The sequence below is a fragment of the Ctenopharyngodon idella genome, chromosome 6, assembly GCF_019924925.1.
Source record: "Ctenopharyngodon idella isolate HZGC_01 chromosome 6, HZGC01, whole genome shotgun sequence".
NCBI lineage: Eukaryota > Metazoa > Chordata > Actinopteri > Cypriniformes > Xenocyprididae > Ctenopharyngodon > Ctenopharyngodon idella.
In genome coordinates, this window is record NC_067225.1 from 6,472,501 (window position 1) to 6,500,424 (window position 27,924).

The window sequence follows — 27,924 nt, forward strand, 5'->3', positions numbered from 1 at the left end:
GTAGACCAATCACAACAGACTTGACCATCTGGCCAATCAGAGCAGAGTAGGCTCTCGGAAAGGAGGGGTCTAGAAAGACCAGATCATTTATCAAACCATTTCAGACACTGTGGGAAAAGAGGTGATGCTGCAATGTATATTATGACATAATTAAAGTGTTTTTTGACCTTGGATGCATGTAAATCTATTGTAGGACACCTTCAAAACAAAATAAGGAACCTTTAAAATTACATAATAGGGGTACTTTAAGTAAGTGTACAAATTAACTAAGTGTTTGTATTTGTTTGCATTTAGTAATGACTGTGTATATGTGTGTAGAATCCACTTCCGGAGCAGGAGGGTCCCTCCACTGGGTCTATGTCCAGTTTTGAGCTGATGAGCTCTAAAGATCTGGCCTTCCAGATGACCCAGTACGACTGGGAGCTTTTCAGCTGTGTACATGAGGTAAAGATACACATACAGTGATACACACACACACAAATGATGTTTTTAACCCATAAAACGTGCAGTTTGACTGTGTGTGTTTGTGTGCAGTATGAGCTGGTGTATCATACGTTCGGACGGCAGGCATACAGGCGCTCCACAGCAAATCTGGAGCTGTTTCTGAGGCGCTTTAATCAGGTGCAGCTGTGGGTGGTCACGGAGGTCTGTCTGTGCGGGACACTCAGCAAACGGGTGCAGCTACTCAAGAAGTTCATCAAGATTGCCGCCCAGTGAGTTTTTCAGCACACATAAACAAATTGAACAAAACTCATAATGAATTTGGATCTGATTTGATTCATTCAATATTTGCAAAACGCGTTATATGTGTGTGTTGTGCGTTTATTCCCTCAGCTGTAGAGAGTTTAAGAATCTGAACTCTTTCTTTGCCATTATCATGGGCATGTGCAACCCAGCTGTGAGCAGACTCAGCCAGACATGGGAGGTCAGTGCCATACTGCACAACTGAGTTTTAAAACATATGTGCCACATTCTTAGATAAGTCATTTTTGTATTCAGGTTGGTTTTATATTTTTAAAAAAGTGTTTATACCAAAATCTTTAAAATCTTTCATTAAAGGAACACCCCTTTTTTTGAAAATAAGCTCATTTTCCAACTCCCCTAGAGTTAAACAGTTGAGTTTTACCGTTTACGAATCCTTTCAGCCAATCTCCGGGTCTGGCGGTAGCACTTTTAGCATAGCTTAGCATAGATCATTGAATCTGATTAGACCGTTAGCATCTCGCTCAAAAATGACCAATGACCAATGGTGCAGCAAGCGCAATGATATTACGCAGCGCCTCTCACAAATGTCTCCATGGTTGCAAGGCACGCTTCCTGTGCAAGCAGGGGGTCACAGGCGCTGCGTAATATCGTTGCACCTGCTGCACCCATGGTACGGCAGCAAAGTTCCTTGATTATTACACCGGAATGAGAGTATAGTTCCTAGCCATATCGGACTAGAAAACCGCAACTTTTAATTTTCCGTCGGTCTTAGTACACGATGTAACTACAGAAGAGTCAAGTTTTAAATAGGAAAAATATTGAAACTCTTTGGTCATTTTTGAGCGAGATGCTAGCGGTCTCATCAGATTCAATGAACTATGCTAAGCTATGCTAAAAGTGGTACCGCCAGACCCGGAGATCGGCTGAATGGATTCGAAAACAGTAAAACTCAACCATTTAACTCTAGGGGAGTTGGAAAATGAGCCTATTTTCAAAAAAAAGTGGAGTGTTCCTTTAAAATGTCAAGTAAAATGTCATAAAAATGTCAAATTATCAGGTTTTTAAAAGACTTGCTGTCTTTGACACATAGTTATATGATGGTCTGCATAAAAATAATCAAATATTTTGGCACTAAACTTTTTTCCTCTCAAGTTTTTTTTTATTAGACTAACAAGACATTTTGGACTTTAGGGTGCGTTCACACTTTGAAAGTTTGGTGAGCTCTAGTGCGATTGCTCTGTTAGTGTGGCTCATTTGAATAAGTGTGCTAAGTATCATTTACTTTTTTGGTCGGGATCAAAAGAACCAAAAGAACCAAACTACACGTGTGAACACACTTTAATGGATTTAACATGGGAACTGAACCACTGAAGAGGTTTATTAAAGTCATAGCAATTTTCATGTATTTTGAATAGATTAAAAGGCCATGATAATAAAAAATCAGTATCACGTCATTAAATATTGACAAACGTAAATGTCTTTGCAAATATGACTATTAATGTATCGATGGGCACGTGCATATTTTTTCCTTTTTTAGAAACTACCTAGTAAGTTCAAGAAGTTCTACGCAGAGTTTGAAAGTTTACTTGTGAGTCAATTTCAAACATTTTAAATTCCAGCTCTCTCTCTCTATAGAAATTGTTTTGTGATTGAGACAGTCATTGATCATTAAACTATTATTTATCTGTTGTGCACAGGATCCATCCAGGAATCACCGTTCATACCGCCTCACTGTGGCTAAGATGGAGCCGCCAATCATTCCCTTTATGCCCCTTCTCATTAAAGGTGTGGGCGGGGCCTAGCCCCAATATTCGTAATAATAATTACTGGTTGTCACATAGTTCTGTTCTACAGCATGAATTTATTTTTTTTTCTCTCTTATCAGACATGACATTCACTCATGAGGGGAATAAGACTTTTATTGATGGACTGGTGAACTTTGAGAAGATGGTGAGTCGGTTACTGTAACATGTGCAGTGTTATTGTAGTATTTATTATATATTATTATATTTTGAATTAGATTTTGGCTTTCATATTCCAGTTTTAATTTTAGCTTAATGTGCTGTTGTCATTTTTATTATTTTCTATTTATCTTTCGTTTATTTTTTTTCACTGTTAGTCATTTTAGTACTTAGCGTTTTTCATCTAATATTTATATTTTATTTTATTTCAGCTTTATTTCAATTAACATAAGTGATTTTTAATCCTTTTAGTTAACAATAACAACATGGATCTGTGACATCTGCACCACTGTCTGACCAGCTAGAAAATATTAATATTTATACATTTTTCTCTACTCAGCGGCTGATTGCTAACACAGTGAGGGCGGTGAGGCACTGCAGGAGCCAGCCCTTCAGTAAGTCATCTACACACCACAGGGCCATTCACACCAAGAACGATATCTATAAAGATAACCATAACGATAACTATATTAGCGTCCACACCAATGAATGACAACGCTCTGTTTATGATAAGCGCGTGCTGCAGATTTGATTAAATGCTCGAGCTCTTTATAGCTCTTTATAGCAAGATTCTGATTGCTGTCAATGTTTTTTATCGCTCATCAGCTGGAAAAAATCGTTCTGAAAGTGATTCTAATGATATTGCTTCTCTGTGCCTTTAGGGTTATAGTTGTGGTGTGAACTCTGCTATTCCTTTATATTTAGAACGATTTTTAGAACTGTATCTTTATCATTATTGGAATAGTTATCATCCTTGGTGTGAACGGGCCTTAATGCTCTCTTTGTGGTCCTAATTCATTTCTCATGGTCTGCCTGTATGTGCTGCCTATTAAAAAGCTACATCCCAGAGATTGCTCAGTCATATCATATTCATAATAACAATCTGTGGTTAGGTATTTGGGAAAGCATAACTGGCCATGTCTAGAGGTAGAATCGCAGGGATCTCTGTTAAATCACAACAAATTAAATTTATGGTAAAAAAACAAACAAAAATTTCTTATAAAATTATTACTATAATTACTTATAAAACTATGTGCAAATATCGATAGATGAAAATACAAAACGTATTTTTATATAGCAGTATTTTCTTCACACTACAAGTAGTTAGATGCTATTTGTGGCAAATACTATTTTTGCACCTCAGTGTATTGTACTATTAAATACCTGTTAGGCACTTTATTTACACTTTTCTAATATATTCTTAAGTTTTATTTAAAATAAACTCCTCTCTGAGCTTATATGCAATGGGAAAAGGGAGGAGAATGAGTTTGGAAAAAGGTGGATTTGAACTCGGGTAGGACGTGTCAAAAGTTAGGCGCCATGCCACAGATCTTGTTATCAGTGGGATTTCTTTTGTAATTGAAAGCCTCTGCCAACAAGGCGGGCTATTTGCACTTGTAAATAGACACTCCGCAAAAGGCTTGGCTGTTTTAACTTTGTTCCTACCTCCCACAGATGCCGAGGCATCTCCAGCCAGTAAGAATCCACAGGAAGTGAGGAACTATGTACGTCAATTGAGTGTGATTGACAACCAGAGAACCTTATCCCAGCTGTCCTTCAGACTGGAGCCAAGGCGGGGCTAAAGACCAATGCTCAGACTTTCTTTCTCATGCTCCCCCCCCCCTTCTTTGAAATACAACCACTGTATATCCAGTTTACAACAGTACAACTCAATACAATTTTACATCTATCAGCTGCCAGAGCAGTTGAATGCTGACTGTATGTGCTATCACTGCCAACTGAACTACATGTACAAGATGCATTCTCATATGTTTGCTTGTTTGTTGTATGTGTGTGCGAGTTGCATGTTCATGACTTTAGTCATAAGAGCTACCTTGACATTGTGTGTGTGTGTGTGTGTGTGTGTGTGTGTGTGTGTGTGTGTGAGCAGAATGCACTTGGTCATGATGTGCATTCTGAGATTCAGTCATGTGAGGCCCTAGTTCATTCCCATGATACAACATTCTAGAACACTGTAAACCTGCTGCCTGTGCTCAAGCCTGCATTTATATGATCCTATACAAAACTATCAGAACAATCCTAAAAATAAGAGTTTACTACAAGCTATCATGCATACAAATAACAGTGACGCTATGATCATAGCCGGACACAAAAAATGAATCAGTGGTAATCCATAAAACCTTCCAGGCCTCAATGTCTTGTGGTATGTTGTTTCAAGTCATATAAATGTCAGTATTCTGGCTCAAGGACTATTTTTTACCACTGGTAAAATTGTGTGCTAGTAACTTACAGTACCTCTCGCCATAGCCTGTAGCATTATTGATGTCATTTTGTATATTGAGTTATATATGTATATTTTTGGGTTGGACCCATTTTGCTAAGTTATCATAATCGGTCTGAGAAGGCCTTTTCTCATCCTGCCTTTTGGAAAGTGAGACGCTGTTTGTGTGTTGGGCACTTATTTTCTTTTAGGAAAATGTCTATGCCTACCTTGTAAATAGTATAATCTAAATAAATGTACCGTTGAACACTTTCTGTTGGTGTGATTAGACATTTCACTCAAAACAAGTATATTTTATTGCCTATGCCATCTGTCTCTTTTTTGTTTTTATGTTATTTGTCCCCCTCATGTATTTCAAAACATGTATGGCTTTAATTCATAAGAGGAATACAACAGATTTTAAACCGTTTAAAAGAATTTTCATTTTTGGGTGAACTAACGTTTTAATATCGTACGCTTAACAGAGCGATAGCTCATGTATATTCAAATGCTACATTAAAAAGTATAGACTCTACTGCCATATGACTGGACTGGTGGGAAGTGTTGCAGGTAACATATATATTTATTCATTTGCATTTTCTCGTTTTATACCCTTTCGCTGGCTGGGCTGTCCGTGTGGAGGCGCTATTGCCATTGTCATTAAATGTGTGACACCGTTATCTGCTCAAGAACTACTGAACGAATTCTACTATGGTGAATGCACGTCTAATGAATATTAATTACGTAACATGGCGACTGCCTTTTACGTCATTGGCTGAAGCGCCAGTGGGCGAGCGCTAATCTGACGAATAAACGAATCCAACGGCTCTGATCTGATCTTGACGCAGGGCGGTTGAATCATGAATATTAATTACGTTACGCATTCGACGCTCCTACGTGATTACGTGTAACGTCTTTTTGTCGTTAATATTCATTAGCCAATCCTTTACCGTAGTAGGATTCATAATTTGTCCACTTGTCCAAAGCGAGTGTCCTCTTATGGAAGTGCAGTAACACGAGACAATGAGGCTCCGCATATTATCTTATGACTGGGATTGTTCAGAGAGCGACAGGCCAGCGCGTTTCACCGGACCGCACGGAAAACACGACTAACAGGTAGAAAAGCATGCTTTTACATTTTAATCAGAATAGACATTATACTATGTATGTGTTAATAGTAATAACATTATTGGAAAGAGTTTTAATTCTGCAGCTGATTTTGTGTTTGACTTAAAGTGTGACATAATGCCTGTCACTTATGTTTTTGCTTTCCAAAATCTATTTCAAAAGTATTCCAGTCTCCAAAATTATTCTAAAGTATTCCAAACTCTTCCAGAGTAATATTAAGTGAACATGAAATGGTGGTGAATTAAAAGTATCAATAAACCTAAGAACAACAACAGCAACATTTACAAATTGCTTTACGCAGAACAAATGTGCATATGGACACATGCGATGTGGAAATACTATAAATGAATGTTTTATCTTAAAGTTGTATATTCCTTGCACAATTAATAATGATTTATTAAATCTTATGATGTTGTTTTTGGCAATGAATCAAGTCAGAGGTATGAATGAGCTGTTTCTAGTTAAGAATAGTCGAACGTGTGACACATTTGCCTCCTGTTGGCCCCTGAGGTCACAGCCAACGAGCCACAGTGATGATAAGCGGGTTGTTTTTAGCGACTGGGGGCTCTTTATGTGATAGATTGTGTGGGTCTGCGAGACATAGCTTTAAACCGGGGAAACCAATCTGAGGTTAGGTCATAAATTTAAGGGAAGAGTGACGCATGTACTAGTAACGCATAAGAAAGCAGACCCCATTTACACTAACTACAACAACATCAGAGTTTACTACATTAGAGGTGAAAGCAAACATGAGGCTGGTGTTAAAGTTTCCTGAACATTAATTTCTACACAGATGTGCACTCCTGAATTTGGAAAAACTGGCAAATACACATTCAGCCGGTGTTTGTTGCAAACGGTTGGAGCACACAAGTGGTTAGTTGACATGTCAGCTCAAGCAGTAACAGCAGTATCCTTCAGTGGGATTGGATTATTAATTATTTTAAACAACATTTTTCTTATTCTTATACATGCATGTCGCTTTTATAACCCCACGAGAGACCACAAGGAAGATTTGTACTTATAAAAAATTAATTTGTCACACCACAGCAAAAAGCTAATATACTCTTAATAAAATGGTTCTAAACCCTAACAGATTAGGGTTCTTCAACTTGTAACAATAGTAGAAGCCTTTTTGGTGCTGAATAGAACCCTTTTTTGTAAAGAACCATGTTTTGAAAGTGCTGTTTAGAACCTTAATGGTGTTATAAAGAACCTTTTCGATAATAGTTCATTTTAGTATATATATATTTATATATGTATATATATACAGAGTTCCATTGATTGTAATATTCATGACCTCAGCTGTATCTAGGTGGCAGAATATGATAGAGCAGTGTACAGTGGCCCCCAGCCATATCAGAATATGATAGAGACGTGGGAAATCAAGGAAAAATGATCGGGCCTATTCCAACATTGTGACAGCAAGTTCTGTGTGAGCAACATACCAGTAATATATATATACATATATATCCAGTTTATTGACCCCATAGTTCTTCATGGCTGCAACTGTTAGTGTAAACAAACACATCAACAAGTGCTGAACTTCCTGTCTTCTGCAGTGTCCAGTTCAATAAACCATAGTTTTCAGAGCGTTGTTAAACTTGATTATGAATTATAGTTCAAAATTTTAGTCAGATGGTTACATTTCCCCTAATTATTATCTTATTCTTCTGGTGTTATATTTAAAGGATGTTGAAGGAACAGAAATCCCTAATCTCTATTTGAACAGTAATCCAAAAGATTACAGTTGTTGTTTACCCCCCTCTCTATTTTGTCTATTCTTGTGTTCTCATAATGCCTGTAAAATAGTGTAGACAAAAGTGGCAGGAGTCCATTTGCAGATGTAGCAGAATCCACTGAAGGACTGAAGGCAGATACATGCCAAGTCATTCTGCAGTTATGTGAACATGTTAGCATTATTGCACTTCTGGTTCCATCGTCCTGAAGTCAATGGTTTTTTTCGATGAGTTCTTGTTTAAATGCCTTAAAATAAGGTCTATGGTTAACACAAGCTCAAGATATTTTCATGTTTTATTTTATGACATAAAATACACCAGTAATACTCCACTTGTAGATTTTTTTTAAGCTTTTACTTGTCTTGAAAATGGTGGTAACTAATAAGTGGTTAAATCTGTTGGGGACATTATACATCAGTACATCGAACAGGAAAATTCATCTACTCACTAGTCAGATTCACAGCCTTGTTGTTTTCCAACTTGTAGATTTTAAATAAAGTTTGAAAGAGTTGTTGGAAGCTTAACAGTGGCGATGCTGAAGTCATGGTGTTGTTTGTTTAGAGCTTAAAGTCACCATGAATTCAAAATTGACAGAATTCAAAATCAGCTGCATGCTTTTTTGCATGCTGGACCCAGCATAAACTAGCCTGAACCAACATGGAATTCATGCTGGTTTATGCTGGATTTTTCAGCAGGGTTCCTTGTAAGGACCGCTCATACAAGAGGTTTGTATCAACAAGACTAAACAAAACAAAAACTTGGGAGAGTAAATGAAAACTCAAGGAGAAAAAAAATCCTGATGAGCAAAAAGCAACATTGCAAACTGATAAAATAGTTAACTCTGGATGTTGTTTAATTGAAGTCCAAGTCTAAAGTTTTGACTCAAAACATTTTTTTTTTTTTTGTCAAAACTTGAATAGTTGCTTTTTATCGTCTTCATATTTGTCTGTCTCTCTCTTTTTTTTACAGCCACAGTAAATGTCAGTATGAGATGTCGTCCCTCAGTGCTAGCTTCGTTCAGATCCGCTTCGATGACATCCGCTTTTATGAGAACTGCGGTGGTGGGAGTTTTGGGAGCGTGTATCGGGCACACTGGATCTCACAGGACAAAGAAGTGGCTGTTAAAAAACTGCTGAAAATTGATGATGAGGTTAGTTCAGATAAATGTATTGTTATTTTAGCTTGTTATTTTTATTTGAGCTCAAATGACCCAAGTCAATTCAATTTTAATTGTATAGCGCTTTACACAATACACATTGTTTCAAAGCAGCTTTAAAGAAAATCATGAAGTAAATGTTTATAATATCTTAATATCTTCATGCCTTATAGTTAAGTTATTTAGCAAATTAGAGCTGGTTATAGCTGGTTAAATATGGTTAAAGTTGGATATATTCATATACAGTATCTCACAGAAGTGAGTACAACCCTCACATTTTTGTAAATATTTTATTATATCTTTTCATGTGACAACACTGAAGAAATGACACTTTGCTACAATGTAAAGTAGTGAGTGTACAGCTTGTATAACAGTGTAAATTTGCTGTCCCCTTAAAATAACTCAACACACAGCCATTAATGTCTAAACCGCTGGCCACAAAAGTGAGTACACCCCTAAGTGAAAATGTCCAAATTGGGCCCAAAGTGTCAATATTTTGTGTGGCCACCATTATTTTCCAGCACTGCCTTAACCCTCTTGGGCATGGAGTTCACCAGAGCTTCACGTGAGTCCTCTTCCACTCCTCCATGACGACATCACGGAGCTGGTGGATGTTAGGGACCTTGCACTCCTCCACCTTCCGTTTGAGGATGCCCCACAGATGCTCAATAGGGTTTAGGTCTGGAGACATGCTTGGCCAGTTCATCACCTTTACCCTCAGCTTCTTTAGCAAGGCAGTGGTCGTCTTGGAGGTATGTTTGGGGTCGTTATCATGTTGGAATACTGCCCTGCGGCCCAGACTCAGAAGGGAGGGGATCATGCTTTGTTGGCATTCATGGTTCCCTCAATGAACTGTAGCTCCCCAGTGCCGGCAGCACTCATGCAGCCCCAGACCATGACACTCCCACCACCATGCTTGACTGTAGGCAAGACACACTTGTCTTTGTACTCCTCACCTGGTTGCCGCCACACACGCTTGACACCATCTGGACCAAATAAGTTTATCTTGGTCTCATCAGATCACAGGACATGGTTCCTTAGTCTGCTTGTCTTCAGCAAACTGTTTGCGGGCTTTCCTGTACATCATCTTTAGAAGAGGCTTCCTTCTGGGACGACAGCCATGCAGACCAATTTGATGCAGTGTGTGGCGTATGGTCTGAGCTCTGACAGGCTGACCCCTCACCCCTTCAACCTCTGCAGCAATGCTGGCAGCACTCATACGTCTATTTCCCAAACACGACCTCTGGATATGACGCTGAGCATGTGCACTCAACTTCTTTGGTCGACCATGGCGAGGCCTGTTCTGAGTGGAACCTGTCCTGTTAAACCGCTGTATGGTCTTGGCTACCGTGCTGCAGCTCAGTTTCAGGGTCTTGGCAATCTTCTTATAGCCTACGCCATCTTTATGTAGAGCAACAATTCTTTTTTTCAGATCCTCAGAGAGTTCTTTGCCATGAGGTGCCATGTTGAACTTCCAGTGACCAGTATGAGAGAGTGAGAGCGATAACACCAAATTTAACACACCTGCTCCCCATTTACACCTGAGACCTTGTAACACTAACGAGTCACATGACACCGGGGAGAGAAAATTGGGCCCAATTTGGACATTTTCACTTAGGGGTGTACTCACTTTTGTGGTGAGCGGTTTAGACATTAATGGCTGTGTGTTGAGTTATTTTGAGGGGACAGCAAATTTACATTGTACAAGCTGTACACTCACTACTTTACATTGTAGCAAAGTATCATTTCTTCAGTGTTGTCACATGAAAATATATAATATAATATTTACAAAAATGTGAGGGGTGTACTCACTTCTGTGAGATACTGTATATAACTGTTTATATAGAGCTACAGCCTGTTATCAGCTACATTCACACAGCATCAGAATACAGTTGTAAGGCCTGTTTGAAGTGCTAAACGCAATTGTGTTCAAGCATAGATCGGTTTGTTTTGAAAGTGAAAATATGCATACTATGCAACAGAATATGCAAAAAGCAGTACATCAAATCAGCAGGATGTCCGGATACTCACTATACATAAAACAGTAGGCAAACAATACCAGATGACATACTTCACTCAAGGCCCCGATATATTCACAGCGAAGTACTTTTTCATTTTTCGCCTAGGGGTAAAAAGAAGTTCAAAATACTTGAGCAGCGATATACTGTTAGCTAACATCCCAACGCCGCCCACTCTGCTGAGAGCAGCATTTAGATGAACATGTAAATATGCGCTGCACGCTTTCCTCTCAATAACAAAATAAATACACAACAAAGTGAGAAAAAAGCAAGCATTTTTTTAAATAAAGCATAAGAATCTGATCATATGTTTGCACAAGCTCTGCAGTTCGGCACTAGTACAATACTAAACTAAAATAGATTGCTTAAAAGCAAGCAGCTTTACAGTATTACTAGTGCCAGTGTTTCATTTATTCAGAATTACAACTTCATTTTCTACTACAAAGCGGCTCTCTAGTGTGTTCATGCTTTCATTTGTGGACGTCTGACCTCGACAGACTGAACAGAGGAAATGAATGGGAGAAAATTTCCATGTCAAAGAAGGCGGAGCCTCAGCGCACACCTACCTAGTACGTAATGGCCACAGACCAGTGGTAGTACGAAGGTGTTTACCAGCCGGAGCAATATTTTTACGGAAAGTTCACTTTGGCAAGCGGTTTCAAACTCCCAAAAGAACTCCAAACAAACTTCATTTCGGCCTGATTTAGTTCGAAATGACGTCTTATCAGTTCGTTCTCCAATTTCGCTTGAAGTATATCGGGGCCTTAAACCTCACTTCCATCCAGGTCACGGTACCAATGTAACCTCTCCGGTTCTACTCACACCACTCCGAGCGATATTCGAACCGGCATTTCCGCCACGGGAGGCAAGCACGCTAACAAGTACGCTAAAGACTGCAGCCACTAGTTGCTAGTGTGCCTCTTGAGGCCAAGGGAGTGACACTACCGTTACACTAACATGATGTAAACAGAACATACATTGGTCAAGAAGTAAATTCTTCATCAAATTCAATACATAATCCAAATGTTCAGGAATTTGGACACAGCCTGTGTGAATGTAGCCATTGTTACATCATTTCCTGTCCATCCATCCATTAGACTTGTTTATTGGCATGAGAGAGGGGGAGTGTAAGGATCTACAGTTTTCCATGACTGTCTCTCTTTTTTTTCTCCCATCATCTCTCCCCCGCCTTTCTCTATTTCTCTTTGACTAAAGCCAATTTGATATACTGTAAGTGTAAAATGTAGCATCTTAATGTGGGTTTGCAGGCAGTGTGTGTTACTGTCAGTATTAATGCATGCTCAGCAGCACTGCCAGAGTCTGTTCCACTGTTTACTGGAGTTTAGCAGCTTTCCTGGCTGATGCCATTCAGTCTGAGTCCCAGCGGACATGTCCCACAATACTGCTAATGGCTCCATGTTCACGTACATTTCTAGTGTAATATTTGACCTCGACATACTGTAATGAAAAAATAGTTTTATGACATTGATGCAGCACTCATTTGAGCCTCAGTGTTTGACCACAGTGTGGTGACTTTCACCTCTGCGTCTGTTTTTTTTTCCTTCACCTCATCCAGGCTGAGATTCTGAGTGTCCTGAGCCACAAAAATATTATTCAGTTCTACGGAGCCATTCTGGAAGCACCCAACTATGGCATTGTCACAGGTAATAATAAAATGTGGTCTTTTTCTGTTTCACATCCCGGATGAATGTTTTATTGCTCAGAGGTTTCTCTTTAAATGCTCATAAGACAAAACTGTTTTTTTTTTAATGTTTTTGAAAGAAGTCTCTTATGCTCACCAAGGCTGCATTATTTGATCAAAAACAGTAATATTGTGAAATATTGTTACAATTTAAATAAGTCTTTTCTATTTGAATATATTTTAAAATGTAATTCATTCCTGTGATCAAAGCTGAATTTTTAGCATCATTACTCCAGTGTTCAGTGTCACATGATCCTTCAAAAATCATTGCTGATTTGCTCATTGCTGACATTTGCTGCTCAAGAAACATTTCTAATTATATAAATTGATCACAAGTGACAGTAAAGACCTTTAGGACTTTCTATTCATCAAAAAAATCCTGAAAACAAGCATCACAGTTTCACCAAAAATACAGTATTAAGCAGCAAAAATTGTTTTGAACATTTATAATAATAAGAACCAATATCAATAACTGAGCACCTGTAATAACTGAGCACTAAATAAGCATATTAGAATGATTTCTGAAGGATCATGTGACACTGAAGACTGGAATAAGAATGCTGAAAATTCAGCTTTGCCATCGAAAGAGTAAATGATATTTTAATATATATTAAAATAGAAAACAGGTATTTTAAATTCTAATAATATATCAAAATATTACTGTATTTTTCAGATAAATTCAGCCTTGGTGAGCAGAAGAGACTTCTTTCAAAAACATAAAAAAAATCTTTTGACTGCCATTGTATGTCTCTCAGTTATCATTGAGAGATCTTGTCTACAACTTTTCAGGACAAACAAAATATGAGAGGCAAGGGCCATAAGGAGAAGTCTCCATTTGTTCTCCATTCCATCTCATTGCTGTCTAAGAGAAATAGATAAGATATTATAGAGATCTCCTGATTATTCTTTTATAAGGGATGCTGTGATATCCCAGAAATTTACTACTGCCTACTGCCATGTTGTTGTGAATGTAAAGCTTTGTGTGTAATCAGGGTGTGAGTTCATCAAGAGGAAGCACGCACACTTACACGCTTACACAGTTGTCTTGCCATTTTTTTAAACATCCTATTGTGATCTTTGTCTCCAGGGATGTAAATGCGCTTATGAGCAGATTTATGTGGCCTAATCATTTCTCGAGAGCATGTCTTTCGGCGGCTCTTCAGAGCGCTTGGTCAGCTGGGTATTCAGTAAATCTAACATTTGTGCATGCTGTCATCTTCTAACTCCTGCTGCCAGCATCCGCTCCATGTGTGTGTGTGTAAATGGGAAACCCTGAGTGTGCTAAGCTGTGTTTGACTTCGCTCGAGGGTTGGTGATAGATGATCTCATGTGTTGATTGACATCTCGACATGAGACAAACTTTTTATTTGTTCATCCTGCCTCTCTCACCCGAAGTCTCTTCTCTATACAGTATGTAAAATTGGTTACAATAGCTATGTTTCCATCCAAAGTTGCGATTTTAACTTATGCGCAAAATTGGAATCTCGCATAAAACACTTGCGAATAAAGCAGCATTTCCGTCCCATGTGTTTAAGAGAACGAAATCGTCACTTCCTGGGAAATTGGTGCAAAATATCTGTAATTATAATGGAAGTTGTTATAATAAATAATAAACACTGTCATGTTATCTTGCGTTCGGATGCCTGGTGTTTGTGGACACAATCATGTGAGACTCTTCTGGGAGGTCATTATACCAAATCATTTTGATGACAGACTTTGGCTCAGGCATTTCAGAATGATCAAACCAACATTTGAGATGCTGTGCAATGAAATTGTCACAAAGTCACGTGAGTTTTTTGTTGCGCATCGAGGGGTTTATTTGTTAAATGTGTCTCCATCATAGTTTATGCGCATGTCTTTTTATCGGACAAAAATCTATCCACCTCAATTTTTATGCGCATTTTCAGAATTTTATGCGCATAATGGCATTTTCATCCAGCGTTTTTTATGCGATATCCTAAAATGCGCATAAAAATGGGTGGATGAAAACATAGCTGATGACAAGCAATACACATTCATAAATACTGTATAAATGCACTACTGTTCAAAAAGTTTGGGGTCAGTATGGTTTTGTTTTTAAAGAAATTAATACTTTTATTGAGCAAGAATGCATTAAATTGAAAAGATTTTAGTGACAATAAAGCCATTTATAATTTTACAAAAGATTTATATTTCAAATAAATGCTGATCTTTTGAGCTTTCTGTTGAGCAAAGAATCCTGAAAAAATATATCACAATATTAAGCAGCACAACTTTTCAACATTGATATTAATAAGAAATGTTTCTTGAGCAGCAAATCAGCATATTAGAATGATTTCTGAAGCATCATGTGACACTGAGGAGTAATGATGCTGAAAATAGAGCTTTGTCATCACAGAATGACTTACATTATAAGATAAAATAAAAATGAAAATAAAAAACAATATTTCACAATATTACTTTTTTTTACTAATGAAATGCAGCCTTAGTAAGCATAAGAGACTTCTTTTGAAAACAAAATTTTAGTGTATATGAGGTCCAAAATGTACTTTTTTCTCACAACACCACTTCAAAATTTACTGTGAAAGTGTATTTTGCATTACTTTATGATCTATATTTTGGCATCCATATAACAATGGAATTATTTAGCTTTCACCTGCAAGATATATCAGCTCCACAACATTTATATGACACATGTGATGATATGTTTATGGTATGTGTGTTTGTGTTGTAGAATATGCCAGCAGAGGATCATTGTATGAATATTTGTCCAGTGCTGACAGTGAGGAGATGGATATGGATCAAGTAATGACCTGGGCGATGGAAATTGCTAAAGGTATGTGTCTGAATGAACACATGTGTTTATGTAATGAGCTCAGTCACATTTTCCTTATGAGCTAATGGCTGACTCTGTGATTTGTTTCCCTGTAGGAATGCATTATTTACATGCCGAGGCCCCAGTGAAAGTCATTCATAGAGACCTGAAGTCAAGAAATGGTGAGTTCTTAGCTGTGCTGTGAGCAATTTCACAAGCAAAACATGATGATTATATACCAATGACTATTTTCTTTTCTCTCTATTAGTTGTGTTAACAGCAGACAATGTATTAAAGGTGTGTTTTCTGTTTTTTTTATTCACATCCATATATATGATCTTAGGATTTAAACTCTGCCCACAATATCAGTGTGACTGTCGCTGTATAATGCATTTTTTTGTCTGTGTCAGATCTGTGATTTTGGAGCATCTAAGTTGGTCTCTCACACAACACACATGTCTTTGGTGGGCACGTTCCCTTGGATGGCCCCTGAAGTGATCCAGAGTTTACCCGTCTCAGAAACATGTGACACTTACTCATACGGCGTGGTCAGTTCTCATATTTATACATCAATGCATGTGTGATCAAGTTTTTTTTTATTATTTGTGTCCCTGTAAAGTAAAAAGGTTCATAAAATGGGATAGTTCGAGGATGAAAATTCTGTCATCATTTATTAAATTACTTTCTTTCCTTTATGTAACACTACCGTTCAAAAGTCTGGGCTCATTAAGATTTATTTTAACAAATTTAATTAATACCTAATTTGATACATTTTTATTCAGCAAGGATGCATTAAACTGATCAAAATTGACAGAAAAAACTGTTTAAATATGTTACAAAAACATACTATTGTAAATAAATGCTTTCTATTAATCAAAGAATCCTGAAATAAAAATGTCATGGTTTCCACAAAAATATTAAGCAATAGAAATATGAAATTGTTTTCAACATTGATATTAATAAGAAATTTTATTTGATCACCAAATCAGCGTATTAGAATGATTTCTGAAGGATCATGTGACACTGAAGCCTGGAGTAATGATGCTGAAAATTCAACTATTCCATTCACAAGAATAAATTTTATATATATATATATATATATACAGTCAAACATTTGTGATATTTTTTATATATTTTTACTAGTGGGTGCAGGACACTATAGTTCATTTCTGTAAGTGAGGATAGCAAAATAAAGTAAACTGTGACATATTATACCCAAAAATTCTTCATTCTTCAAAAATTATTCAGACACTTTGACCTGACCATGTTTTGCTTAAGTGTTATCTAACATAATTAAGATTATTTTTTTCTGAGATCTTGTCATATTTAATTAAAATTTTGGTTTGACTGTATATATATATACAGGTGCTGGTCATATAATTAGAATATCATCAAAAAGTTGATTTATTTCACTAATTCCATTCAAAAAGTGAAACTTGTATATTATATTCATTCATTACACACAGACTGATATATTTCAAATGTTTATTTCTTTTCATTTTGATGATTATAACTGACAACTAAGGAAAATCCCATATTCAGTATCTCAGAAAATTAGAATATTACTTAAGACCAATACAAAGAAAGGATTTTTAGAAATCTTGGCCAACTGAAAAGTATGAACATGAAAAGTATGAGCATGTACAGCACTCAATACTTAGTTGGGGCTCCTTTTGCCTGAATTACTGCAGCAATGCGGCGTGGCATGGAGTCGATCAGTCTGTGGCACTGCTCAGGTGTTATAAGAGCCCAGGTTGCTCTGATAGTGGCCTTCAGCTCTTCTGCATTGTTGGGTCTGGCATATCGCATCTTCCTCTTCACAATACCCCATAGATTTTTTATGGGGTTAAGGTCAGGTGAGTTTGCTGGCCAATTAAGAACAGGGATACCATGGTCCTTAAACCAGGTACTGGTAGCTTTGGCACTGTGTGCAGGTGCCAAGTCCTGTTGGAAAATGAAATCTGCATCTCCATAAAGTTGGTCAGCAGCAGGAAGCATGAAGTGCTCTAAAACGTCCTGGTATACGGCTGCGTTGACCTTGGACCTCAGAAAACACAGCGGACCAACAGCAGCAGATGACATGGCACCCCAAATCATCACTGACTGTGGAAACTTTACACTGGACCTCAAGCAACGTGGATTGTGTGCCTCTCCTCTCTTCCTCCAGACTCTGGGACCCTGATTTCCAAAGGAAATGCAAAATTTACTTTCATCAGAGAACATAACTTTGGACCACTCAGCAGCAGTCCAGTCTTTGTTGTCTTTAGCCCAGGCGAGACGCTTCTGATGCTGTCTGTTGTTCAAGAGTGGCTTGACACAAGGAATGTGACAGCTGAAACCCATGTCTTGCATACGTCTGTGCGTAGTGGTTCTTGAAGCACTGACTCCAGCTGCAGTCCACTCTTTGTGAATCTCCCCCACATTTTTGAATGGGTTTTGTTTCACAATCCTCTCCAGGGTGCGGTTATCCCTATTGCTTGTACACTTTTTTCTACCACATCTTTTCCTTCCCTTCGCCTCTCTATTAATGTGCTTGGACACAGAGCTCTGTGAACAGCCAGCCTCTTTTGCAATGACCTTTTGTGTCTTGCCCTCCTTGTGCAAGGTGTCAATGGTCGTGTTTTGGACAACTGTCAAGTCAACAGTCTTCCCCATGATTGTGTAGCCTACAGAACTAGACTGAGAGACCATTTAAAGGCCTTTGCAGGTGTCTTGAGTTAATTAGCTGATTAGAGTGTGGCAACAGGTGTCTTCAATATTGAACCTTTTCACAATATTCTAATTTTCTGAGATACTGAGAGGATGAGACATAATTTTTCTTTGGTTTACTCATTCACTTTCATTGTATCTTTTATGTTCCATGGAAGAAAGATAATCATACCGTTTTGGGATTACAGGATTACAGAATTTAAATTTTGGGGTAAACTGGTCCTTTAATTCTTAGCTATGCAGAGGACTGTATTTTAGGATTAGAATCAGTCTAAAGTAATTAAAAGTATTTACATTCGTAAATTGTTCGTGCAAGGATATATATACACAAGGCTGTGTGTCTATGTAAGTTTGACTGTCTGAATTAATTGTTATTTCAAGCACAGTCTGTATAACCTTCATTCCAAGTGTTGTTCACCCCATATATGTTTGTGTTGTGGAATATGCCGGCTTTGTTTTTGTTTTTTTCTTGCAGAGAGCAATGCCAGGACATATGGACATTTATTATCTGATTTGTGGTTGGTCTTGCAGGTATTGTGGGAGATGCTGACCAGAGAAGTGCCATTTAAAGGTTTTGAGGGTTTGCAGGTGGCCTGGTTGGTGGTGGAAAAACATGAGGTACTGCACAGTATCCCACAATCCCTCAGTGTTCTTAAGAGGGGAATGTTATTACTGTAAAACCACCACATGAATGTTTACGTTGTCAGTGTAGTTGTATTACTGTTAAAGTGTGCCAGTTTTCCTATGAATATATGTCCATGCCATACATTGTTGATTATGTCGCCCTGGAAGACTTTTTCTTTGGCTTTGTTCCAAGACCTAGTGAACTGCCCTATGCCCTACATAGACAGCTGATAGCAACAAATAGGAGTGTGGTACCATCAGATCCATTTAAAACATAGGATGCGCTCCGAAGTGACCGTTACATAGTCAGCAAATAGTTTTGCAAACAGTGGATTTCACTTAGCATGCTAAGCAATACTTCGAGCATAAAAATACATAGCACGCATAAATATTGTATAAAATAGTCCACCTTAATTAAACTGAACGACTTTAAGCAATACTTTTCAGTACTAAATGAATTTATAGTATATTTAAAATGAATAATTTATTCTCTCACTAGCTGTTTACATGCACTAATTTCCATCAATCCGAATTAATGTAATGTGATTTCAGATTCTGAAAGTTCTGTTTATATAAACCTTAAACTTTAAAATCCAAAAACTGACATATATGTCAGAAGAGCTTTTTAGCAAGTGTTTATTAAACATTCAGTCTCCTCCACTGACCAGTTTGTAAGATGTAAATAAACATATGTAAACTAAACATGTGTAAACGAATGTAAACATATGAATCATGGCACTGCGTGCTGTGCGCAAGGTATTCTTGAATCCAATTGAGAAGATTCAAGCTCGAATTCAAGCTTTTACGTGCTTAATTTTTTTCCTGGATTATTTCATGTCTACACCACCCCTTCCAATCCATTCGAAATTTCATTTGGAAGTGTTTACATAAAGGTTTCAGCAGGATTGAGCCATCAATCAGATTTTTCGCTATACTATCTGCCATCTTGGGACAGATTATTAGCTATACTGTCTGCCATCTTGGTATTATCGCAGTTCGTTGTGGTATTGCATTCCCCACAAATGCTATATGTGAAGAATTTGGCCTAAAGAATGTATTTTAGAAGGTTAATTTTGCTGATTAAGTTTTCAGACTTTGCATCTAGATCACACCTAATGATATTGTTTTGGAACTGTTGTTTTATGTTCATCCTGTGGGTAACGGAACAGTATGATCATGGATTCCATTGCTTGCTTTAGTTGGTTATTTATAGCGAACTGATCTAAAGGCTTCGCTCTGTGCGTGTACGAGAACCCCTGCAATTTTTATTGAGCACTGGCTCACTTTACAGAGAGTTAAGATATATTGCGGTTCTCTTTATGTGTTTCTGCTGTGATGCCATCAGCTGAAGATCGGATTAGACCACAGTGGTTTTAGTGATGTAGGGGGACAGTCAGGAAACCTTTTTTAGATAAACATCCCAGCTTGGGACAGAGAGGAAGGGAGCAAGTACTTATAAGAGAAAATGTTGGCGAAGGGGAGTGGGAGAGGTCAAACGATGGATGAAAAGATATTTTGGTTTATGTTAAATTCCCAGAGGAAAGGAGCAGTTTCCATTCTCTCGTGGGCTCATGATTACGTGGTGTGCTAAGGCAGTTTGTCAGAAATAATACTGTGTGCAATATGTTTATTAGAGCTGCTCTTCTATTGGGCGAGTCACTTGGACAGTATTACATTCCTACATGTGTGGCTTATCAAATGGGATTCGACAAGTCTCCATTACAGCGTCTCTCCTCACATGCTCTTAAAGTTCCATTATCTTGAGTGAGAACTCAATTTTATCACTTAGTAATGTAAACAGCGCCCATGTAAAAGCTCTTTGTTAATCCTTATATACTGGTTATGATATATCAGACTCTTTGAACACGGAGATATACGCTCCATTTGAGTTGTGATGTAAACTTAGCCCAGAGGACCGCTTTGCAGCAGTTGTGTTGGGACTCGTGCTAAAATTAGAATTTTATGTAATGGCTGCTATAATGGGTTTTTGAAATGGATTCTAATGTGTGTGCATGTGTCTGTGGTATTTGTGTGGGTTATGTGTTCCAGAGGCCGACAATTCCCAGCAGCTGCCCCGCCAGCTTTGCAGACCTGATGAGATGTTGCTGGACTGCAGAGCCCAAGGTACTTGGTGGAACAGAGCCGAAATTCAGTACATATGATGCTCCGTATCACTTGACTTACAAATGAGGAACATCACAATCACATCTGTTCAGTTTAGGTTTTAGGATTCTATTTTTAGGATCAAATTTCACAACAAATCAAGATTTTAAAATGAAATTATGCATCTTTGTGAACATCTTCACATCAAGTCCAAAATAACAAGAATGCAAGAATCAGGAAGGTTGAGTGGAGAATTACTGCATTTGGTCAACTGTTTGGGATGTCACGGCCCTTACTGTAACCTCAAGTTTTAACACACTAATAGCACAACTCAACCAGGCCTCGCCCCTTTATTTTGTGTATGCATTGGGCAGGATTTGTTTAAATGAGAAATATTGTAATGTGTTCGTTCCCGGAAGAAAACTCAAGACTACAATGGAGGCGTTTCAGGGAGTTCAGAAACAGTGCGCACTGATATTAAGAATAACTCCCTTTGGAGTGACTTTGTGCTTTGTAACTTTGCAGACATTATTTCATGCTCAAAAAGCAACATTACACATTAAAGAAAGTTAAAAATTTTAAGATGTAGGCCTATGCATTTTTATGAGTTCTCAAGTGAGCTATAATGAGATGTAAGCAAGAAAGTGCTTTGACCACTCAAAAAAGTAAGACCGGATGAGGCTCGGACACAAACACACTTTGAGTTAGTTGCTGTATTACATTGTGCTAATTAAAGAATGACCATAATAAATTTGCTCTGTCATCTCCAGGAAAGGCCACAGTTCAAACAGATCCTGAGCACCCTAGAGACCATGAAAAATGACAGCAAACTGCCAGACCAGTGCAACTCCTTCTTACATAACAAAGCAGAGTGGAGGTACGTACAGTTCAGAACTTGCTGGCAACTTTTTTGTAGTTCCTAAAGCCAAAAGTTTTTTGGCTTTTAGTATGAATATGTTAGCCTTACTCTTATCTATAAGCTAGTGTGCTCCAAAACAATGACAAAATTCGCATTTAGAAGATATAAGCGTTCAAAACTTACAGTCTCTCCCCCCACATTATAAATAGACGCTAAAATCGTTCATTGTTCACACATTTACTATTTCTACATGGTGAATGGCACATAGTGCACTATATAGGGGATAGGGAATGATTCAGACAGTGTTAATATGCTTTCCATTGAGGCGAATGAAGTCTGTTTTCACACAATAGCACAGAGCGGATGATATCCATGAGTGGGCGCAGACCAGAAAATGTATCAGACCTATTTGAATTCTGCACAGAATGCTATATTTTAAAGCGATATGGAGGAGAAACGGTTAGAGATTAGAAAGAAACTGAGGCTTTACCGAGCTCAACAGCTAATATAATATAAACAAATCGCTATTGGCTATTTTTAAAAAGGGGAGGAGCTGTTTGATATGCACCGCCCTGTCTTCCTGTTTCAGTGGAAATTACGTCAACACATTGAATAATGCTGCGAACTTCAAGGCACTTCAGTGGGCCTTTAAATTAAATATACTATATAAAAATGTAAACATTAAGAATTATTTTATTCATTCACAATTATGGTTATAAGCATTATGACAAAGATGTCAAAAGAGTTTTGTATTATTTTTGCAAATGATTAAAAAAATAATAGCTACAAATGACACAAGCGTGATTCACATGGACACAAAAAATAACAGTAAAAAGTGTATATTTTGGGCACATATAACAATCAATAGCCAATTTTACACAACCTACAAAAATTAAAAACAGGTAAAGCATAAGTGAAGAGCCCACATTTGAAACTGTTTGTAGGAGCCATGAACAATGTGGAAATTACTAAAGAAAATTATTTAAATTCATCCATTCATTTGTAAAAACTTGCAAAACTAATGTGTGTTTGTTAATGTACTTAAAATACACTTATGAGGTATAAAAGAGTTTAGTATAGAGTTTAAAAGAGTTTATGTAAGAATTTAAATAGTGTTTAAAAGCAGAAATATGAAGCTTAAATAATTAAAAATAAAAATGATCAAAATTATTTTTTTGTGAATTTTAACTGGTATTGAACTTGACACTTGCTTTTAAACTTTTGTAAATAGCAAGAGTAGGTTTTGTTTCTTTAGATGTATGAGTTGCAAGAACAAAGACAAATGGAGGAAACAAACAATGGGTGCTGGACTTTAGCAGAGCTGCAGTGCATGAAGGGAGAAATGAACTGAGAGGAATGGAAAAAGAGTGAAGAGCAGAAGTGGGGAGGAAGAGGGAGGGTGAGACATTCTGGAAACGCTCCTCATGAGAGTGGTAGAGAAATCAATTCTAGCAGGAGGAAAGTTTTGAGAGTGTGTGTGGAGAGGTTTTGGCAGGGGCTGATATGGCTTTTGAGGGCAGAGGGGTTGAGGAGGGGGGCATTCTGGCCTTACTTCACATACCTGTTTATAAATAGACACACTAAAGGCTTTGTGTGGGGCGTTTGATTGTTTAGCATACAGTACCACCTGCTGGCACAGATAGAAATTGCAGTCAAATTCTTTTAAGTCAAAGGTGCATTTTGGTGTAATAACAAAATGATGATTCCCTATTTTTATATTCGCATGCAGATGTATTGATTTTTGTGTTGGTAGAACTTCCTGTGTCTTCTCTCTGTAAGGTGTGAGATAGAGGAGACACTGGAACGCTTGAAGCAGCTGGAGAGGGAGTTGAGCTGTAAGGAGCAAGAGCTGGCGGAAAGAGAAAGAAGATTGACAGAGTGGGAAAACAGACTCATGGAAAGATCCCGATCCTGCACCCCTGTAAGTCTTCACCATTCTGTGTTTAAAATAACTACTCATTCTGCAGCCATACTTCTGCTTACTATGTACTACATGGTCTATAATAATGCAATCCAGAAAGGGTGAGTTCGAGAATCCTCATTATTAATATTATTATATTGCAATTCTGTTTGATTACACTAGTGAACACTTCACCCTTATGAAGTGTGTCATTTTGGTGGCATCAAGCAGAATTTTAATGTAATAATGATCATGTGGATTCTCAAACTTGTCTTTTCTGTGATTGGACAGACAAACAAATCCAAAACACCAAAGTAGCTGGTCTGGGTGTTTTAATAGTGTCACTTATTTGTCTCTGCATGTTCATTTGTGATAGGAGAAAGACGAAATTACACACTGATTTTAATCAAGAGTTTTATATGATACCCTACACACAATGCACAGTTTTAGTATGCTGACATTGTTGTGTTTTCACATGACCTGCAGCATTTATATAATGTAGGAAGTCACAAAGGAGAAGTGAATCTTTAACAAAGTCTGGACTCAAAACAAACTTTGCCATTGTGTGCAACATTAGTGGTAGTGTTCCTTGATTGTGTAGTACATGTGTATCTGAGTAGAGAATATCTGCATAATACAGTATTGTTCACTTGTGAGAAAGAAAGAAAGAAGCATGCTTTAGAATACTTTTTAAAAGACTACTTATACGGAAATAATATACAGTTGAGCTCAAAAGTTTACATACCACTTGCAGAATCTGCAAAAATGTTAATCATTTTAACAAAATAAGAAGGGTCATGAAAATTGCATGTTATTTTTTATTTAGTACTGTCCTTAATAAACTATTTCACATAACAGTTGTTTACATAAAGTCCACAAGACAAAAAAATAGCAGAATTTATAAAAATGACCCCATTCAAAAGTTTACATACCCTTGATTCTTAATACTGTGTGTGGTTACCTGGATGATCCACGACTGTTTTTTTTGTTGTGTGATGGTTGTTCATGAGTCCCTTGTTTGTTCTGAGCAGTTAAACTGAGCTCTGTTCTTCAGAAAAATCCTTCAGGTCCTGCAGATTCTTCAGTTTTCCAGCATCTTCTGCATACTTGAACCCTTTCCAGCAGTGACTGTATGATTCTGAGATCCATCTTTTCACACCGAGGACAACTGAGGGACTCAGACAAAACTATTACAAAAGCTGCAAACATTCACTGATGCTCCAGAAGGAAATGCGATGCGATAAGAGTCAGGGGTGAAAACTTTTTGAACAAGAAGTTGATGTGCAAGTTTTTTTTATACAACATATTTTTTCATTTAGTACTGCCCTTTGGAAGCTACAAAAGTTACTTACATGTTTCCCAGAAGACAAAAAAAGTACAATTTATTCTGTTCATCCAATTCAAAAAGTTTACATCCCCGACTCTTAATGCGTCGTGTTTCCTTCTGGAGCATCAGTGAATGTTTGAACCTTAATACTTGTGTTTGAGTCCCTCAGTTGTCCTCAGTGTGAAAAGATGGATCTCAAAATCATACAGTCCCTGCTGAAAAGGGTTCAAATATGCAGAAGATGCTGGAAAACCAAAGAATCTGCAGGACCTGGAGGATTTTTCTGAAGATGCAATTTTCATGATCCTTCTTATTTTGTTAAAATGATTCACATTTTTCTAGATTCTGCAAGGGGTATGTAAACTTTTGAGCTCAACTGTACTTTAAAAGAATATTCTTAAGTGAAAATTGATTGTTATGTTTTCAGACACTTAACTACATGTTAATTACAATTAAATAATAGATTTTAAAGTGTTTTTTTGGCCCACCTAAGTAGGACTTAAAGGGCTAGTTCACCCAAAAATGAAAATTCTGTCATCATTTTACCTCATGTCGTTGCAAATCCGTAAGACTTTCGTTCTTCTTCAGAGAACAAATGAAGATATTTTTAATAAAATCTTTGCAATTTCTGTACCTCCATCGACAGTCCACGCAACTACCACTTTGACGCTTCAAAAAGTTCATAAAGAGATCGTAAAAACGAATCTATATGAATTGAGCGGTTTAGTCCAAATTTTTAGAAGAGACACGATCGCTTTATATGATGAACAGATTGAATTTTGGCTTTTCCATATAGGGCCCTATTTTAACAATCTAAGTGCATGGTGCAAGTGCACTTAGGGCATGTCCGAATCCATTTTTGCTAGTTTAAGGACGATGCAGAGTGTACACGCGTTGTGCACCCGCATATAGGTGCATATTACTAACGCGCTCTTTAAATAACAAAATAAATATTGTGCCATTGACTTTAGACCAGGTTTCAGTTAGTCAATGGCGCAGTCTATTTCAGATCGTGAAGGACGCAGAATGTGTAAATGATAACTGCGTCGGGCTGAAACTAGCAAAAAACACATTGCGCCGGGTGTATGATAGGGCCCATAAACATTCATCAACTCACACATCAGTTGTGGTAAAGGGAAGCTCAAGCATGTTTGCTTGAGGTTCATTCTTGTGTGTTACGCAGCATGTTTCAGCTTCCGCAAGAGGTTTGTTTTCGTGCATCAAGCAGGATCGGTTGAGCTTCTGTTTATGTTCACTGATCAATGTTTATATGTGAATAAAAGCCTAAATTCAGTCTGTTCTTCATATAAAGTGATCGAGTCTCTTCAGAAAATTTGGACTAAACCGCTCAATTCATGTGGATTAGTTTTACGATCTCTTTATAAACTTTTTGAAGCGTGGTACAAAGTGGTAGTTGTGTAGGCTGTCATGGGTGGTACAGAAATCGCTCCGATTTTATTAAAAATATCTTCATTTGTGTCCCAAAGATGAACTAAAGTCTTACGGGTTTGGAGCGACATGAGGGTGAGTAATTGATGACAGAATTTTCCTTTTTGGGTGAAATAACCCTTTAAGTGCATTACATTTAATATGAATACTAATATGAATACCACATTACAGTTAAAATTATAATCATGTATTTTACATGTGCTGTAATATGTTAGTCAAGATTAAAATAAGTGTACTACTTTAAAGCATGACAAAAAGTACTTAGGAGTGTTGAGAAACAGTCATGAATGTGTACTCTCTAAGAAGAGTGTACTTTCTTAAATGGCTTTTTATTTCATTAATATTATATTATCTGTTCTAAAGTATTTCTTCAGCTAGAAATAATGTTTGTGAATAAATAGTATCTTATCATGGAAAATCCTTATCATGGAAAAATGATAAAAATTCATATATCAGAAAGAATAGGAACACTGTAGTATCCCATTAACCTAAATGTAAGTGTTCAGGTACATTTCCAGCTCTAATTCTAATGACTATCTACAAACTTTTAATTGACTTCATGTTCTTTTTGCAGCTGTTTTCACATATTTCCCCCCTGGCGGCCACTCTCAGTGCCGAGTCCTTCTATGAGGCTCACATGGAGGAGAGCAATAGCTCGGAGGTCAGCTGTCAGATTTCATCAACCTGCAATAACGGGGATCTGGGCCAGGCCAGCCTACAGACGCTCATGCTGGGATTTGGGGGTGTGTTTGACCTGGATATGAACATTCCCAGCGGTAACCTCGTCCGCCATTCAGGGATGCAGTTGAACATGCAAGCAAAGAAGAATTCCTCCAAGTCCTGCAGTGTCCGTGAAGGACGTAAACTGAACATGGCCATCACCATGGACGACTTTGGCTGGTCTGATGACGACAGCGATTAGTGGAGTGCAGCACAGTACGACAGGGTGGGGTTAGATGGGGTCACAGCCGGTCTAAGGTCAAATATCGAGAGTCGGAGCTAGTCAAATCAATTTCCAACAGTTATAATTAGAAGTTTAAACTGTAAAGATTGATCTGAATATTTTAAAAGATTGTTGCACCCATGTGTGGTATGTTTCAGTGCAAAAAAAAAAAAAATGCGTTATTTGATCCAGAGCAGAATATTACACTGCCCTGTTAGCAGTAGGGCTGTTTTCTGAATTTACCGGCTAACCAGTACAAATACTCTTTGATAAATATCAGGCACGATGAACGATACTGCATTGTAATTGGGAAGATACAGGGTACTGCATAAATGCCCATAAATGGCAGGATTTACCATCGGTAGGAGGGATTTACGTCTGCCTCCTCTGAGTGAAACACCAGATCATGCTGAGATTTCCCCTGTGAGAAATCACATTTACAATATTTATAAAGTGTGAGATTTAATGGGATTTCTGAAGTTGTGTTTTTGTAAAGCCCTGAAGTTTTTATAAAATAAAGAAAATACTGAACAACTTGTGTGAAATGGGTCAAACTGCAAGTGATCATTTCCAATATTTACCTAAAAAT

The 27,924-nt window shown here is 37.6% G+C and overlaps 2 protein-coding genes across 5 annotated transcripts in view; both read left to right on the top strand.

The window, feature by feature from the left end:
- rapgef4b (Rap guanine nucleotide exchange factor 4b) overlaps positions 1–5,160 on the top strand; it is a 38,592-nt gene extending 33,432 nt beyond the window's left edge. For all 4 annotated transcript variants that reach the window (XM_051897799.1, XM_051897798.1, XM_051897800.1 and 1 more), the window contains 8 exons: positions 319–444; positions 535–713; positions 835–925; positions 2,243–2,293; positions 2,403–2,490; positions 2,591–2,655; positions 3,007–3,061; positions 4,122–5,160. In XM_051897799.1, coding sequence (XP_051753759.1) covers positions 319–444; positions 535–713; positions 835–925; positions 2,243–2,293; positions 2,403–2,490; positions 2,591–2,655; positions 3,007–3,061; positions 4,122–4,249 — 783 coding nt within the window. In that variant the 3' untranslated portion in view covers positions 4,250–5,160. The remainder of the gene's footprint in view (positions 1–318; positions 445–534; positions 714–834; positions 926–2,242; positions 2,294–2,402; positions 2,491–2,590; positions 2,656–3,006; positions 3,062–4,121) is intronic.
- Positions 5,161–5,829: 669 nt separating this feature from the next.
- LOC127514624 (mitogen-activated protein kinase kinase kinase 20) lies at positions 5,830–27,875 on the top strand. The gene is made up of 12 exons (XM_051897663.1): positions 5,830–6,003; positions 8,721–8,901; positions 12,502–12,589; positions 15,341–15,442; positions 15,538–15,603; positions 15,690–15,718; positions 15,832–15,969; positions 18,662–18,748; positions 20,804–20,878; positions 21,628–21,734; positions 23,496–23,637; positions 26,967–27,875. The coding sequence occupies exons 1-12, from the start codon at positions 5,933–5,935 to the stop codon at positions 27,312–27,314; spliced, it is 1,434 nt and encodes a 477-aa protein (XP_051753623.1). The 5' UTR covers positions 5,830–5,932; the 3' UTR covers positions 27,315–27,875.
- Positions 27,876–27,924: the final 49 nt, after the last annotated feature.